The 12,851-nt window shown below is 43.8% G+C and overlaps 1 protein-coding gene across 1 annotated transcript; it reads right to left on the bottom strand.

Annotated features, from left to right (window-relative positions):
* Window positions 1-7,655: 7,655 nt before the first annotated feature.
* GPR148 (G protein-coupled receptor 148) lies at window positions 7,656-10,050 on the bottom strand. The gene has a single exon (XM_028730651.2). The coding sequence runs from the start codon at window positions 9,122-9,124 to the stop codon at window positions 8,072-8,074; it is 1,053 nt and encodes a 350-aa protein (XP_028586484.2). The 5' UTR covers window positions 9,125-10,050; the 3' UTR covers window positions 7,656-8,071.
* Window positions 10,051-12,851: the final 2,801 nt, after the last annotated feature.

The raw sequence follows: 12,851 nt of genomic DNA, 5'->3' as shown, positions 1-12,851 counted from the left end.
CCATTTATTTGCCAAACCCTTCCTCCTCACCTTTCTCTTTCTATAAACAAAACAAAGTACTTCATTTAATCCATTGCTTTTGGATTAATCTTTCCTTGCATTCATGTACAATCAGAATTTCTTTTCCCAAAGTTCCATCAGTGGCCCAGTAGGTGGCGGTGCTACACTATTTTAAAACAAATCTTAATTTCCAGGAACAAAGGTACAAAACAATCCCTTGAATAAGGAAAAAAATGCTTGATGTTGCAACATGATTTCCAGGAAAATTGTATGTTATGATTTTAAAGAATAAGCTAAGCATGGCTATTAATTTCTCATAATCTAATTATACATCTCTGCCTTAAACTGAGTCACACGTAGTATTATCTGCAGTGACTGGCAGTGGCTCTCCAGGGTTTCAGCCAAGAGTCCTTCTCAGCCCTACCTGGAGATGCTGGGGCTTGAACCTGGGACCTTCTGCATGCAAAGCAAATACTACCACTGAGCTATGAGGTGTGTGCACATACACACAATGGGGGCTCTTTTTTATATTGTTGCACACCACTCCCAATCTCTGAGCGGTGTGAGATTCCATGGATTCCAGGGTTTGTGTTTCCTTTTGGGAATGAGGCACAGTGGAGACTGTAGTGTCTTTATGATACACGGTGTGTGTGTGTGTGTGTGTATATATATATATATATACATACACACACACACACACACACACACACACACACACCGTATTTTTCGCCCTATAGGACGCACTTTTTCCCCTCCAAAAATGAAGGGGAAATGTGTGTGCGTCCTATGGGGCGAATGCAGGCTTTCGCTGAAGCCTGGAGAGCGAGAGGGGTCGGTGGGCACCGACCCCTCTCACTCTCCAGGCTTCAGAAGAGCCCCAGCGCCAGCCCCACAAGGTCGGGGGACAGCGGGGAGGCGGAACGCCGCCATCCCGCTGTCTCCCGATGTGGTTTGGAGGCTGACGGCGGGGAGACGCGTGCTTCTCCCAGCCGCCAGCCCCGCAAGCTCCGGGGACAGCGGGGAGGCGCAGCGCATCTTCCCGCTGTCCCCGGACCTGGTCTGAAGGCGGGCGGCGGGGAGAAGAGTGCTTCTCCCCACTGCCGGCCCCACAAGTGCCTGGGGGAAAAATAAATAAATCCCCCCCCTTTATTTCCCCCTAAAAAAACTTGGTGCGTCCTATGGGCCGGTGCGTCCTATACACACACACACACACACACAACCTGAATCTACAATGGAGGCGTTCTCATTTTTACCACCCCAAAAGGGTCATTTCTCCTATAGCCACAATCAGAGATTCAAACAGAAATCAACCATCGTGCACTGGACTCTCTCTCCAGCTTGCCACTTTTACAACCCTTTCCCCTCTAGGTTACACCACTGCCAACCCTAAAAGACTTGAATTCAAACACTTGCTTTGTCTTTTAACTAGGGGCCCCTTACATTTGTTGTATGACACAGAGCCCCCTCTCTTTGTCTTTGCTAATGGTTCGGCACCTTCTGTTTATTCTCCCAATGGCTCATCTTCCAGGCGATTTCCTCATCAGGAAATGGGCCTGGCTTATATTTTAACATTTCCTGAATCCAGGGATTCAGTGGCACCCAGAAACTCATAACAATGTCCCATGATCCTCATATCAAGTACATTTGTGAAGCTTCTGTTTCCGGCAGCATGTGATGCTTAACAACATGTCGTGAAGGCTTTTGGGTGGCATTTACAGTAGACTTCAAATTTAGTAAAGGGCAGATGTGCAGAGATGCTCTAAGATGACTACTGCGCAGGACCACAGAATTTATCTCCAACACCACAAAAACCTTTCCAATTTTAGCAAGAGACAGACAGACCGATCTCTCTGAAGGCTTTTTGTGCTGGGTGTGGGAGCAGCACATTTGTTCCTGTGACAGCTTTAAAAATATATGCAAGCGGAGGAGAACTCGGTTCTTTCTCAAGCAGCTAAAAATACAGAGGTGTGAAGTTCAGACTGAGTCATGCAGCACATGTATTTGGTACTCAGGAACCATATTAAAGTCCCTTGTTTGAAGCAATACTAAACAGTACCTGGTTGCATCCTAATTCTTACTTAAACAGCTAACATGGTTTGCCTTTTAAGTCTATTACAGTTGGAGGAAATTGCTACAGTCAAAATGACATCCCTCCCACCTCCATTAGTATTCATTACAGTCTTCTGTGAATTGCACCTAGTACCATCTCACTTTTGTTTCCTACCGGGCAGTCATGTGCTACGTCTGGAATAGAATATTGGAGTGAGTTGTCCCCTTGCCCAGAATATATGCAGTCCTCATTAGACAGAGACAAAGAAGACATGGAGGGATTGACAAATGAAATTGTGGGAATAGGGGAGGGGGTGGTCAATACAGCACAGATCACAGTAATTTTCTCCTGGAATGCACCCTGGTAATTATTTTCTCTTTGACACCCACTAATTTCTTCTGTAAAACCACTCTTTGATTACTGCAGCCTTTTCTTCCTCTCTTAATATTTTTGTCATTATTTTCTCCCTGATCTCGTCCTCCTCCAAAGTCTCCACTCTGTTCTAATGAACATGAAGAATTTTTAAGCATCATGTCAGGTGCTTTGAGCAGGAGACAGAGAGAACTGACAATTAAAGAAATTACTGTTAATCACTTATGGCACTACAGCAAGCAGTGCAAGATTGTGTTTCATAACCTTACACCTAATCAAATACACAAGTAATTGGGGGCATAATTTTGTTTTAAAGTGTGGTTTCCCCATCTCTGATTTATTTGCTTACTGCATTTACACTCTACCTTTTTCCTCTAAGGAGCTCAAGGTTCACATGGTTCTCCCCATCCTCATTTAATCCTCACGACTACCCTGTGAGGTAGGTTGAGCTGAGAGGCAGTGACTCACCCAAGGTCTCTTGCTTACCGTAATTTGCAAAAGATTCTTTATTAATCCCTTCCCCAGCTCACCACAGGATGTGTGCTGGCTCCTAAACCAAAGCCCCCAAGCTAGCTAGTTGGAAGGGTCCTCAGTACTCCCAATATTTGACAATTAACCAAGCTCTAGCATATGCTCCAGTTCACACAATTCCAGCATTCGCAATGGGCAGCGGGAAAACACCCCAGTAACACTTCTGTTTTGTTTTGTGGATCTCATTGCTTTGTTTTGACATTTATTTACAGAAAGGAAAGGCAACAAATTCTGGAAAAGAATGTTCCACTTTTCTTGGCAAGTAGCTTGCAAGTTTTTCCAAGAAATGCTTTTTCTGGCTCTTTCTAAATCAGCATTGTCATGATCATGATATAATGATGTTACATTTTCTAAGACTGTAAATATTATGATTATGGCTATGACTACTACATGATAAGCAGATATAGAAAAAGGACATGTGCAAAGAGGCTAGCTATGTATAATGTGTGTGTGTTTGTGTACATACAGTGGTACCTCGGGTTAAGGACTTAATTCGTTCCGGAGGTCCGTTCTTAACCTGAAACTGTTCTTAACCTGAAGCACCACTTTAGCTAATGGGGCCTCCTGCTGCCGCCACGCTGCCGGAGCACGATTTCTGTTCTCATCCTGAAGCAAAGTTCTTAACCTGAGGTAATATTTCTGGGTTAGCGGAGTCTGTAACCTGAAGCGTCTGTAACCTGAAGCATATGTAACCCGAGGTACCACTGTACATGCATACACATACATCCTTTGAACCTGATTCAGTACATGTGGTGAAGGAGTAGATAAGCATGCCATGTGTGTGGCATGGTAATGTGCAACACAGGTGCTGTATGTGTATGATTCCCCCTCCGTTTACTGAGAAAGAAGGATCAGATGGATTGCATCTATGAACACACTTTTGCTTCTCAATCACATGTGCTGTGATCACATGACTAGACCTGCCTGTGTGAACTAGTTTTTAGAACTGCTCTTAAGGACGCCCACTGTCACCTTCTCCTTTCGCAAGCACCAGCTCTGCAGTGATGAAGCGATAGTATCAAGACATACCTTTGGCTGTGGCCACTGGTACCCAGTAGCGCACAATCAGGACCTGAGCAGGTTGTAAGACAGGATCTTTGGAGCACTCAAAACAGAAACATTCAGCCCTGGAGCTACCACTGAGTTCTGTGTAAAGGTACAGAAGGACCACCATCCATAACCCAAAGATCTACCCTAAGAACAGCTGTTTGTTAAGATTGCCAAGGCTAGGATAATAAGCACTGTGTCCCAGATGCAATAGAACACTCTTAGGTCAGAATAAAGGACTCATAGAATTGTAGGGTTGGACTAGTGCCATCTAGGTTAACCTCCTACAATGCAGGAATCCCCGACAGATGGCCATCCAACCTCTGTTTTAAAACCTCCATTGGAGAGGTCACCACCTTCTGAGAGAGTCCATTCCACTGTCAAACAGCTCTTAGCATCATACTACTGGAATGCTTAAGTAGCAGATGGAATTAGCCAAGGAGATGTGGACTTCTTATTGCTCAAGAGCCTACAGGATGAACATCTGTCTGAGATTGAAATCTAGGCCATAGTGCAGTAGAGCACATGCTGCACATGTTGAGGACCCCAGGACCAATCCCCGGGGCTGGGCTGGGGAAGACCCCTGTCTGAAACCTGGAGAGGCACAGTCAGTTGGTGTAGACAACAGCGCTGAGCTAGGTGGAGTAATGGTCTGGCTCAACACAAAGCAGCATCCCGTGAAGGCAATCCGGTTATTGTGGAAGGTTGGGATTAGATCGTCTTGGAGGAATTCTGTTTCTATGGCTGCGATGCTAACCATTACTAGGAGTTAAGTCCCGCTTAAATCCCAATATTTGCTTCCTAAGCAAACATACGCAAGATCAGTCTGTAAATCAACAGAGCATTTTGCCCTAGATAGTAAATGTCCCACTGAACCTCTGTCACACTTTTTGTGAATGTTGTCAAGCAGAAGGGGGGGGGGGAGCCATTGTATATTGACTATGCTCTCTAGCCAATGTAGATTTGACATGCACATTATAGATCTGGGGAATGGAAAAGTCTTTTAAACCATGTATTGTATGAAATTACCTAATATATTTAGATAGAATCATACATCTTAGTCACGTTGAATACATTTCCCTAATGCCTCAAAAACATCTTCTTGGCATGAGGATAAATAAATGTTGATAGGGAAAGAGACTTCTCTTAATGCAGCACCTGCCTGGATCTGGTTTATGTCCATACTAAGCTTGAAAAATTTGGCTGGTAGCCCAACTTTCTGTGTCAACAGAACATTATTTACCCACTCCTCAGTAGAAAGGGCCCCTGTATATGTTTCTCTGCATTTTTTAATGTTGCTGGGGGAACAAAGTAGCCTCACAAAGGATTAAAGGATGTACTGTTGAATGTTTACTTTCTTTCCAACATAGTCGTGTTATTGACTCGAGCCATTGATGGACGGGTCAAACGGGCATTCTGAAAAGCGATGTGGCTCCCCCACCCTTTAGCCTAGGGTTCGTTCCCTCCTTGTGTTAAACGATGGATTTCTTCTCAAGCTTCAGAGCCTGAATGTCCTTTGTAACGACTGCAGAATGATAACCTCTTTTCTTCTGAATCATGTATAGAGCTTTGGGGAAGCACGGACCATCACGCTCCTCTTTGAGCTAAGCTCTTCCTATCAAAGCTCTGAAAACCATAAATAACATCAGGAATAAGTGGTACTGATACGTCTCTATGAGAAACAGCAAACTGGAGTAATAAACAATAGCACAGCATGCAAGGGTGGCCCTGTAATGAGTCATAGAATTGAAGAGTTGAAAGGGACCCTGAGGATCATCTGGTCCAACCCCCTGCAATGCAGGAATATGCAGCTGCCCCATACAGGAATCAAACCCACGACCTTGGTGTTATCAGCACCATTCTAGCCAACTGAGCAAATGCCTCAAGTAGTAGATCAAAAGGGGGTTGCATTTCCATTCATCCACAGCAGATTGACCTTCTTGCCTGCCACACATGCCACAGCCAGCTCCACTGCACCCAGCAAGCAGTCTGCCATCCACCTGCTGCTACTGGTGATGTTGCTACTGCCACTGCCCACCCACTGGGCCATGGGACACCACTGCCATCACCCAAAGAAAAAAGCATTCAACAGTGTTCCAACCCAGACGTTCTGGGCCCACTACTCTCCAAGGCCATTTCAACCAGAATTCTGGTGGATGTGGCCATGGATAATGCCTGCACCATTGCCACCTAGTTGGGAGAGGGGAGGCTTCTCATACTGGCTGCCTGTCAGCTACTCCCTTATCTGAGAGATGGCTATGAGCTGGGAAGAGGCCTCCATGCCAGGGGTGTGTTAATTGGGCTTTTGATGCCAGCTTATATAGCTTGCATTTGTAGAAGTCCATCCATTTGCAAGTCTGCAAAGGCAGCAGGCTTCTGCAGACTGTGTTGTAAGTTTATGCCTTTCTTTAATAAAGCACTAAAGCTGGCCATTCCTTTTTTGGTATCCCTGCATGAAACCACTCACATAGGCCCTCCTAGAGCCTGTAGATCAGGACACTGGTAGATGAAAACATTTGCTGTGAGTTACTGAAACTTGTTCACAGTCCACTTTGTTTACTCTTGGTGTACGTCTGGAGCCACCAGCCCAGTCCCAGAAACTAGACTAGTTTGATCAGTTCCCTAAGCATACTTAGGTCCTGATTTTCCAGTCTATAGATAAGAGCACAGCAACAAATGATGAAATTCTATTTTTGCTTAGTTACATTCTACGTTCCCCTGGCTAAAGTGTAAATGGCATCTCAGAGTGACAAACTGAGTCCTTAATCTGAATCAGGGGTGGGCAATCTGTGGCCCCAGGGCTGCATTCTCCTTCAGCCTAATTTCATGCAAGGATCTGGGAGGGAGGGGAAAGGGTGTCAGAAAGAGAGGGAGAAAAGGGGGCTATGAAGAGAGAGCGGGAGGGAGGGAGGGAGGACTGGCTTTGAACCTACCCACAGCTGGCTTCAGCCCCACTGCTGATGTGCAGCCCTGACAGATTACTCGCAAGGGAAAGGCAGCCTCCGAAAGAAATAATGTCCCCCAATTCAAGTCTTGATAATGCTGCAAAAGTAATTTCCCCCTAAAATCAAGTCACACAGTTTCTAATATCTTTATGCTTATATTTGATGAGAGTGTTAAAAACAACAACACAGAGACATGTAACTATGGAAAATTGTAAACAGATTCTCTGTTGACACATCCCCTATAGTAGCTCACAATTTCCATACATTTTCAGTAACTCAGAAATTCATAGCTACATTTCATACGTCCAGCAACAGACGAAAAGACAAATAGATGCAACAGTAATCAAGGGCACAGTGCGTAGGATTGAACTGTATATACAAAGTTAATATGCTATTAAAAGGTAGGGAGATATTTGTTGTTTCAGAGCTATAATTGGGAATGTAGACAATCACCAATCTGATCACAGGAATATGAATGCTGAATCTAGGGCACTTCCAGGCTGATGGGTGTATTCTGCGACATGTTCTCGTCTCAGCAATAGTGTTATAATGGTGGATTTATACAAGAAACTAGAGGATATGCAATGATAGGAAATCAAGCCATATGGCTACCTCAAAACTTTTGCAGGCATGAACGGGTATTGAAAGTGGAATATTGTATGACTGCCCCCAAACCACCATAAGCACAAATCATCATAAATGCACAATAAAAAACACCAAAACCATTCATAGGGGGCCTCATTTGAAAACCAGGCACATCTGATGACTTTGAAATCAGAAAAGTAACAATGGTTACACTTGCCCTTAATGTGTTGTTCCCCATGTTCTTTGGTTTTCCAGTTTTCTCTACAGGTGAAAATTCTTTTTTGGTTAAATTCTTCCTTCTAATTTACTGCTGCACCATGACATCTAATCCAACACAACATTGTTATCATTATATATCAAAATATCAGAATGATACTACTACTTTTCCATTCACAGTATGATGACCTTGGAAAAATAAATGGCTAATAACTCAGCCAGCAGACAATAAATGAATGAATTTTAGGGGGTGGCAATCCTTCCAACTTGATAGAAGAGGTCAAGTACAGCTCCAAACCATGACAAGTCTTTCGTATGTTTCTGCTCAAGTGGTTGAGACTGGAGACACGGCAGTCATGCGCTTCCGTCTGAAGAAGAACTTGAGGGATGAGGCTATCTCCCTGTATCGAAGCCCACACAGATAAGGCAACAGAGCTTTGGGCAAGATTATCAGCACATTGCATATTATCAGAGAGACCAATATCCCTGTCTGTGTCCCAATGACGGCATTGACATAAAGCAAGGAGTCCACCACAATAGCCAAGAGGGGAGAGAAATGAAAGAACAAGAGAATGTGATGCATCAGGAACGTCACACTGGCTCTAGAGAACATGCTTTTCCATATGCCTGACTGCTTTGTTTTGAAATACAGGATCATATAACAGCAGAGTATGAGGGACAGACAGAGAAAAAGGGCAGAAACGGAGACTACATAGCAGGATTTCACGGCCCCATCTCCATGTAGAGTCATTACCAGTATTATGGGGACAGAGCAGTTTTCCACTGGGCATACACTGGGTTTCTGGGTAAACTTGAGTATTAAGAAGACAATCCCAGGGAAAACCCCAGACAAGATCCATAGGAACAGTATCAGCTTCTTTGCTCGTGAAGATGGCAAAATGGAGATGTAATGCAAAGGCCACAAAATGGCCACGTATGTATCCAGCACCATGGCGGCAGCCGTTAGCAACCCTCCGCAGTAAGTCATGGCCAGCAGAAACAACAGGAGCACACAAGGGTTCTTGGGAAGGTGGAGTTTCATTACATTGAAAACTGCAGACATAGCATAGAGTATCAGATATAACAAATCACAGAGCAAAGCATTTCCCAACAGCAGGTATCTTGTCTCCTGACGGATGTTGACACGGGAAAGAATCACAAACAGAATGAAAGGGTTGATCAGGACGGCTGCTGTAAGGCACAATATCGGCGGGATCAGGAACATCATTGTCTTGGAGTATGGAGGATAGATGATCAATTCTTGCAGGTTTTGGAATGAAGTTTTATCCAAAGTGAAGGAGGCGTTTGAGGCCACTTCTCTATAGCGGGAGAAGGTTGCATTCAAAATCCTGGCTGGCACACATAGTGAGAAGTTCATTTCCCCCAGAGATAAGGAATGGCAGCTGATGTATAGAAAAGAAGTTCTTCAACGCTGAGGTTTTGCAACAAGCAAAGATGCATTTTATAGCAACCAGATCACCATCTGTCGTCAGTTCTGTAATGATAGCTGATGGCAAAGCATAGGGATTTGTAAGGGAGCTCCGCAAGTAGATCTTGAAATCCGCACAAGTGGAATCTTTTCCTCAAGAAAATTTAACACTGATTGTTCAGAAGAAGGGAACACACTCATAGGGCTCAAAATTCAAACTGCAGAGCAGGCACTCTGGGAGGGAAGTAAATGGGTTGTTCATCACTAAGAACTTAAGTTTGTCCACACTGCAAGCATTAGCATAGCAAAGTAGCAGATGGAATATTAGCTTGATTAAACAGATGTGATGAGATAAAAGGGGACATTCCAAATTTGCCAATGCAATCAAGTCATAAATGGAGCCAGCAGATATACTAGAGTGTTTAAATGCAATCAGAAACGTATTGAGTCAATGTAATCAATAGGAATGGTGCCCTTAGCTCCTGAAATACAAGTGCATGATAATCCCTTTTAATACGTGGTTCTTAGCAGACTGCTGCCATTTATTTTCAGCTATCTGAAACAGTACACATACACCAAAATCCCACATATATTATTGCCAGCTACTATGAAATATTGAGCTGCAAAATGGAGAATAAAATGTGGCTTGACACCCCACTGCCCAATCTAAAGTGCTTTTTGTTTTCATCATATGCTTTGGGATGAGGAACAGACGCAATGCAAAATAAACTATTTTCTTACGATTAATGGAAAGATTATTAACATATAACAATACAATACAATTCTACATACTTTACAGCTGTTCCCTAAATAAGGAGGAAAGAATAATAAAAACAAAGGATTAAATAAATCTAGAATGAACATGAGCACTTCTAGATCAGATGAAAGACTTATCTCATCCAGCATTCTGTTCATAGAGTGGTCAACTAGATGTGTCGGAAAGCTCACAATCAGGGTATGTCATATCACTCTCCTGATCCACAGTGACTGGTATTAAGAGGGATGCTGCCTCTGATACTGGAGGAAATGTAGCAATTATGACTAGGAATCATTAAGAGCCTGATACTCCATACATTTGTCTACAGTGGTACCTCGGGTTAAGAACTTAATTTGTTCTGGAGGTCCGTTCTTAACCTGAAACTGTTCTTAACCTGAGGTACCACTTTAGCTAATGGGGCCTCCCACTGCCGCTGTGCGATTTCTGTTCTCATCCTGAAGCAAAGTTCTTAACCCGAGGTATTTCTGGGTTAGCGGAGTCTGTAACCTGTCTGTAACCTGAAGCATCTGTACCCTGAGGTACCACTGTATTACCCTTTTATAGCTGTCTAAGTTGACAGTCCTGTGGAAGCAAATTACATAGTTTAACTATGTGCTGAATAAGTTATTTTTGTTTGTCCTGAATCTCCCAATGTTCAGCTGGAATGTTCTAGCATTGTGAAATGAGGGGGGGACCCCCCCCTCCGCACTGTCTCTACACCTGGCATAACATGACACACCATGTCCTCTCTGGACACAAGAGTAGATGAAGTCCAGAGCTTGAGTAAAGCAAACCAGGGACACTAACAAACACAACAGATCATCTGCTTGCCTTTAGACTGGCTGTTGTGAAATAATAATAATAAGCATGTGTTTAGTTCTCTGCTCCACACAAAGAGACATGTAGTGAAAGAGCAGCTTCCATGCTACTGGCTTGTATTGCTGGCTCCCTGATTGCCTTCTGTCTACAAAATGGCTGCCAGACCTTCTGTCCACTTTCTTGCTATGTGGCTGCTCAATGCTAACAGGGCCGGCCCAAGACGTTTGGCACCTTAACCTTAGGCAAACCACAAAATAGCACCCCCCCAATGCCAGGGAAGAAGGGGGGGGGAGTGAAGATTGACATCAGGAACAAAGGGGGAATAAAGGATCTACATCAGGATCTGCTGCCCCTGTGAATCCTGCTGCCTGAGGCAGTCACCTCACCTTGCCTCCTGGGTGGGACAGCCCTGAATGTTGGCCCTGTGTGTGTTGCTCTGATTTACACTGTCAGACAGTTATCAGCGAAACGTGAAATGGAGCATGGAGGCGGGCTCATATTGTACAGCCATATTCTCTTCAGCCTGTTGCCATCCAACCCCTGCAATGGATGTTTCTAGCCTACGAACGTTAATATAAGGAGCAAAACTCCCTACTGCTTAATATTCCTGCAGAACAAGCTGCTTTACATTCAGTAGATTATGGATAGTTCCCAATCTTAGAAATGGCCTCAGAAAAGTTTTCAGTACAAATGTAGCCCAATTAGGCTGCTAAAGATCAGAGTTTACATCAGGGATGACTAACATGGGATAACTGAGTTCTATTTTAAGATGCCAAAACAAGGGCATAAATCTCAATGAAGTTTGTCTTCCTTGACAAAGGTTTGATGGAAATCTCTCAGGGTAGTTAGAAGCACTTGGCTCAACTCAAGTGTTGTCAGCCAAGAAAACCCCCACAAAAAAATCTTTAGAACCTGTGTCCCAAGAAACAAGTTAGGTATATAAGGAATTGACATATGTATATTTCTAATATATAAAATAATATCTGATTAAAAGTTAAAGGTCTTTTTGCAGAGTGAAGGAAACTTTAGATCTACATTTTCTTTTTCAGGTGACAGACACGGGTAACTGTATTGGAAGGAATAGGAGAGTTAAAAAAAACATTTTAGAGGCTCCTTCCTTCCATCTGAATGCCCTGAAACATTTCAGCTAAATGTCAGAAAAACATTTTAAACAAGAAAGCGGCATTTTTTTTAAAATGCAAGGGCCATATTCCTATCTAGACAAGCTTTTGAGGGCCACATGCTAGTGGTGTGCGAGGTCAGAGGCAAAAGTGGGCAGAACACTGAATATGTGCAGTAGGTTAGTTTCTACACACATTTATACCCCCTTGGTCCTTTACCTCTTTTTTACCTTTACCTCCATGCAGGCAAGCAAGAAGGATTGGTTCAAAAACAAATTCCAGGTAGGCAAATGTCGAAGGAGGATGCAAAGGTATGACTGTGAGGGGTGTGGCCCAGGGACAGGGACAGGGTTAGATGGTGCTCTTTTGGTTTCCAGTCATAATACTAGAGCTCTGGGGTGGGCGTTCAATGAAGTTGAATGTTGGAAGATTCAGGACAGAGAAAATAAATTATTTCTTCACACAGCTTCAGAAGTTCAGGTGGTCCAGGAGAAGACATTCTCTGTGACAGCCCCTTTGTTGTGGAATTCCCTCCTTCTCAGAGGTGTGTCAGGTACCTTCATTATACAGTGGTACCTTGGGTTAAGAACTTAATTCGTTCTGGAGGTCCGTTCTTAACCTGAAACTGTTCTTAACCTGAGGTACCACTTTAGCTAATAGGGCCTCTTGCTGCTTTTGCGCCGCTGCCACGCAATTTCTGTTCTCATCCTGAAGCAAAGTTATTAACCCGAGGTACTATTTCTGGGTTAGTGGAGTCTGTAACCTGAAGCGTCTGTAACCCGAGGTACCACTGTACTGTTTTCTCATATGCTGGAGATGTACCTCTTTACCCTAGACTTTGACACAACACAAAACACCCCCCTATTAGTGTGCTGGGCCCATAACCTGTTCCGGCTAGAGGCCAAAAGTGACGAGAAAGATTAATCATGGCGTCCGGCACCCTTCCGTTGCGCAGCTTTGCTAACTATCCGTGCCGCTC

The sequence above is a fragment of the Podarcis muralis genome, chromosome 6 (assembly GCF_964188315.1).
Source record: "Podarcis muralis chromosome 6, rPodMur119.hap1.1, whole genome shotgun sequence".
Classification (NCBI taxonomy): Eukaryota; Metazoa; Chordata; class Lepidosauria; order Squamata; family Lacertidae; genus Podarcis; species Podarcis muralis.
Note: the sequence above shows the minus strand (reverse complement) of the source record. Positions and strands in the feature narration are given on the sequence as shown.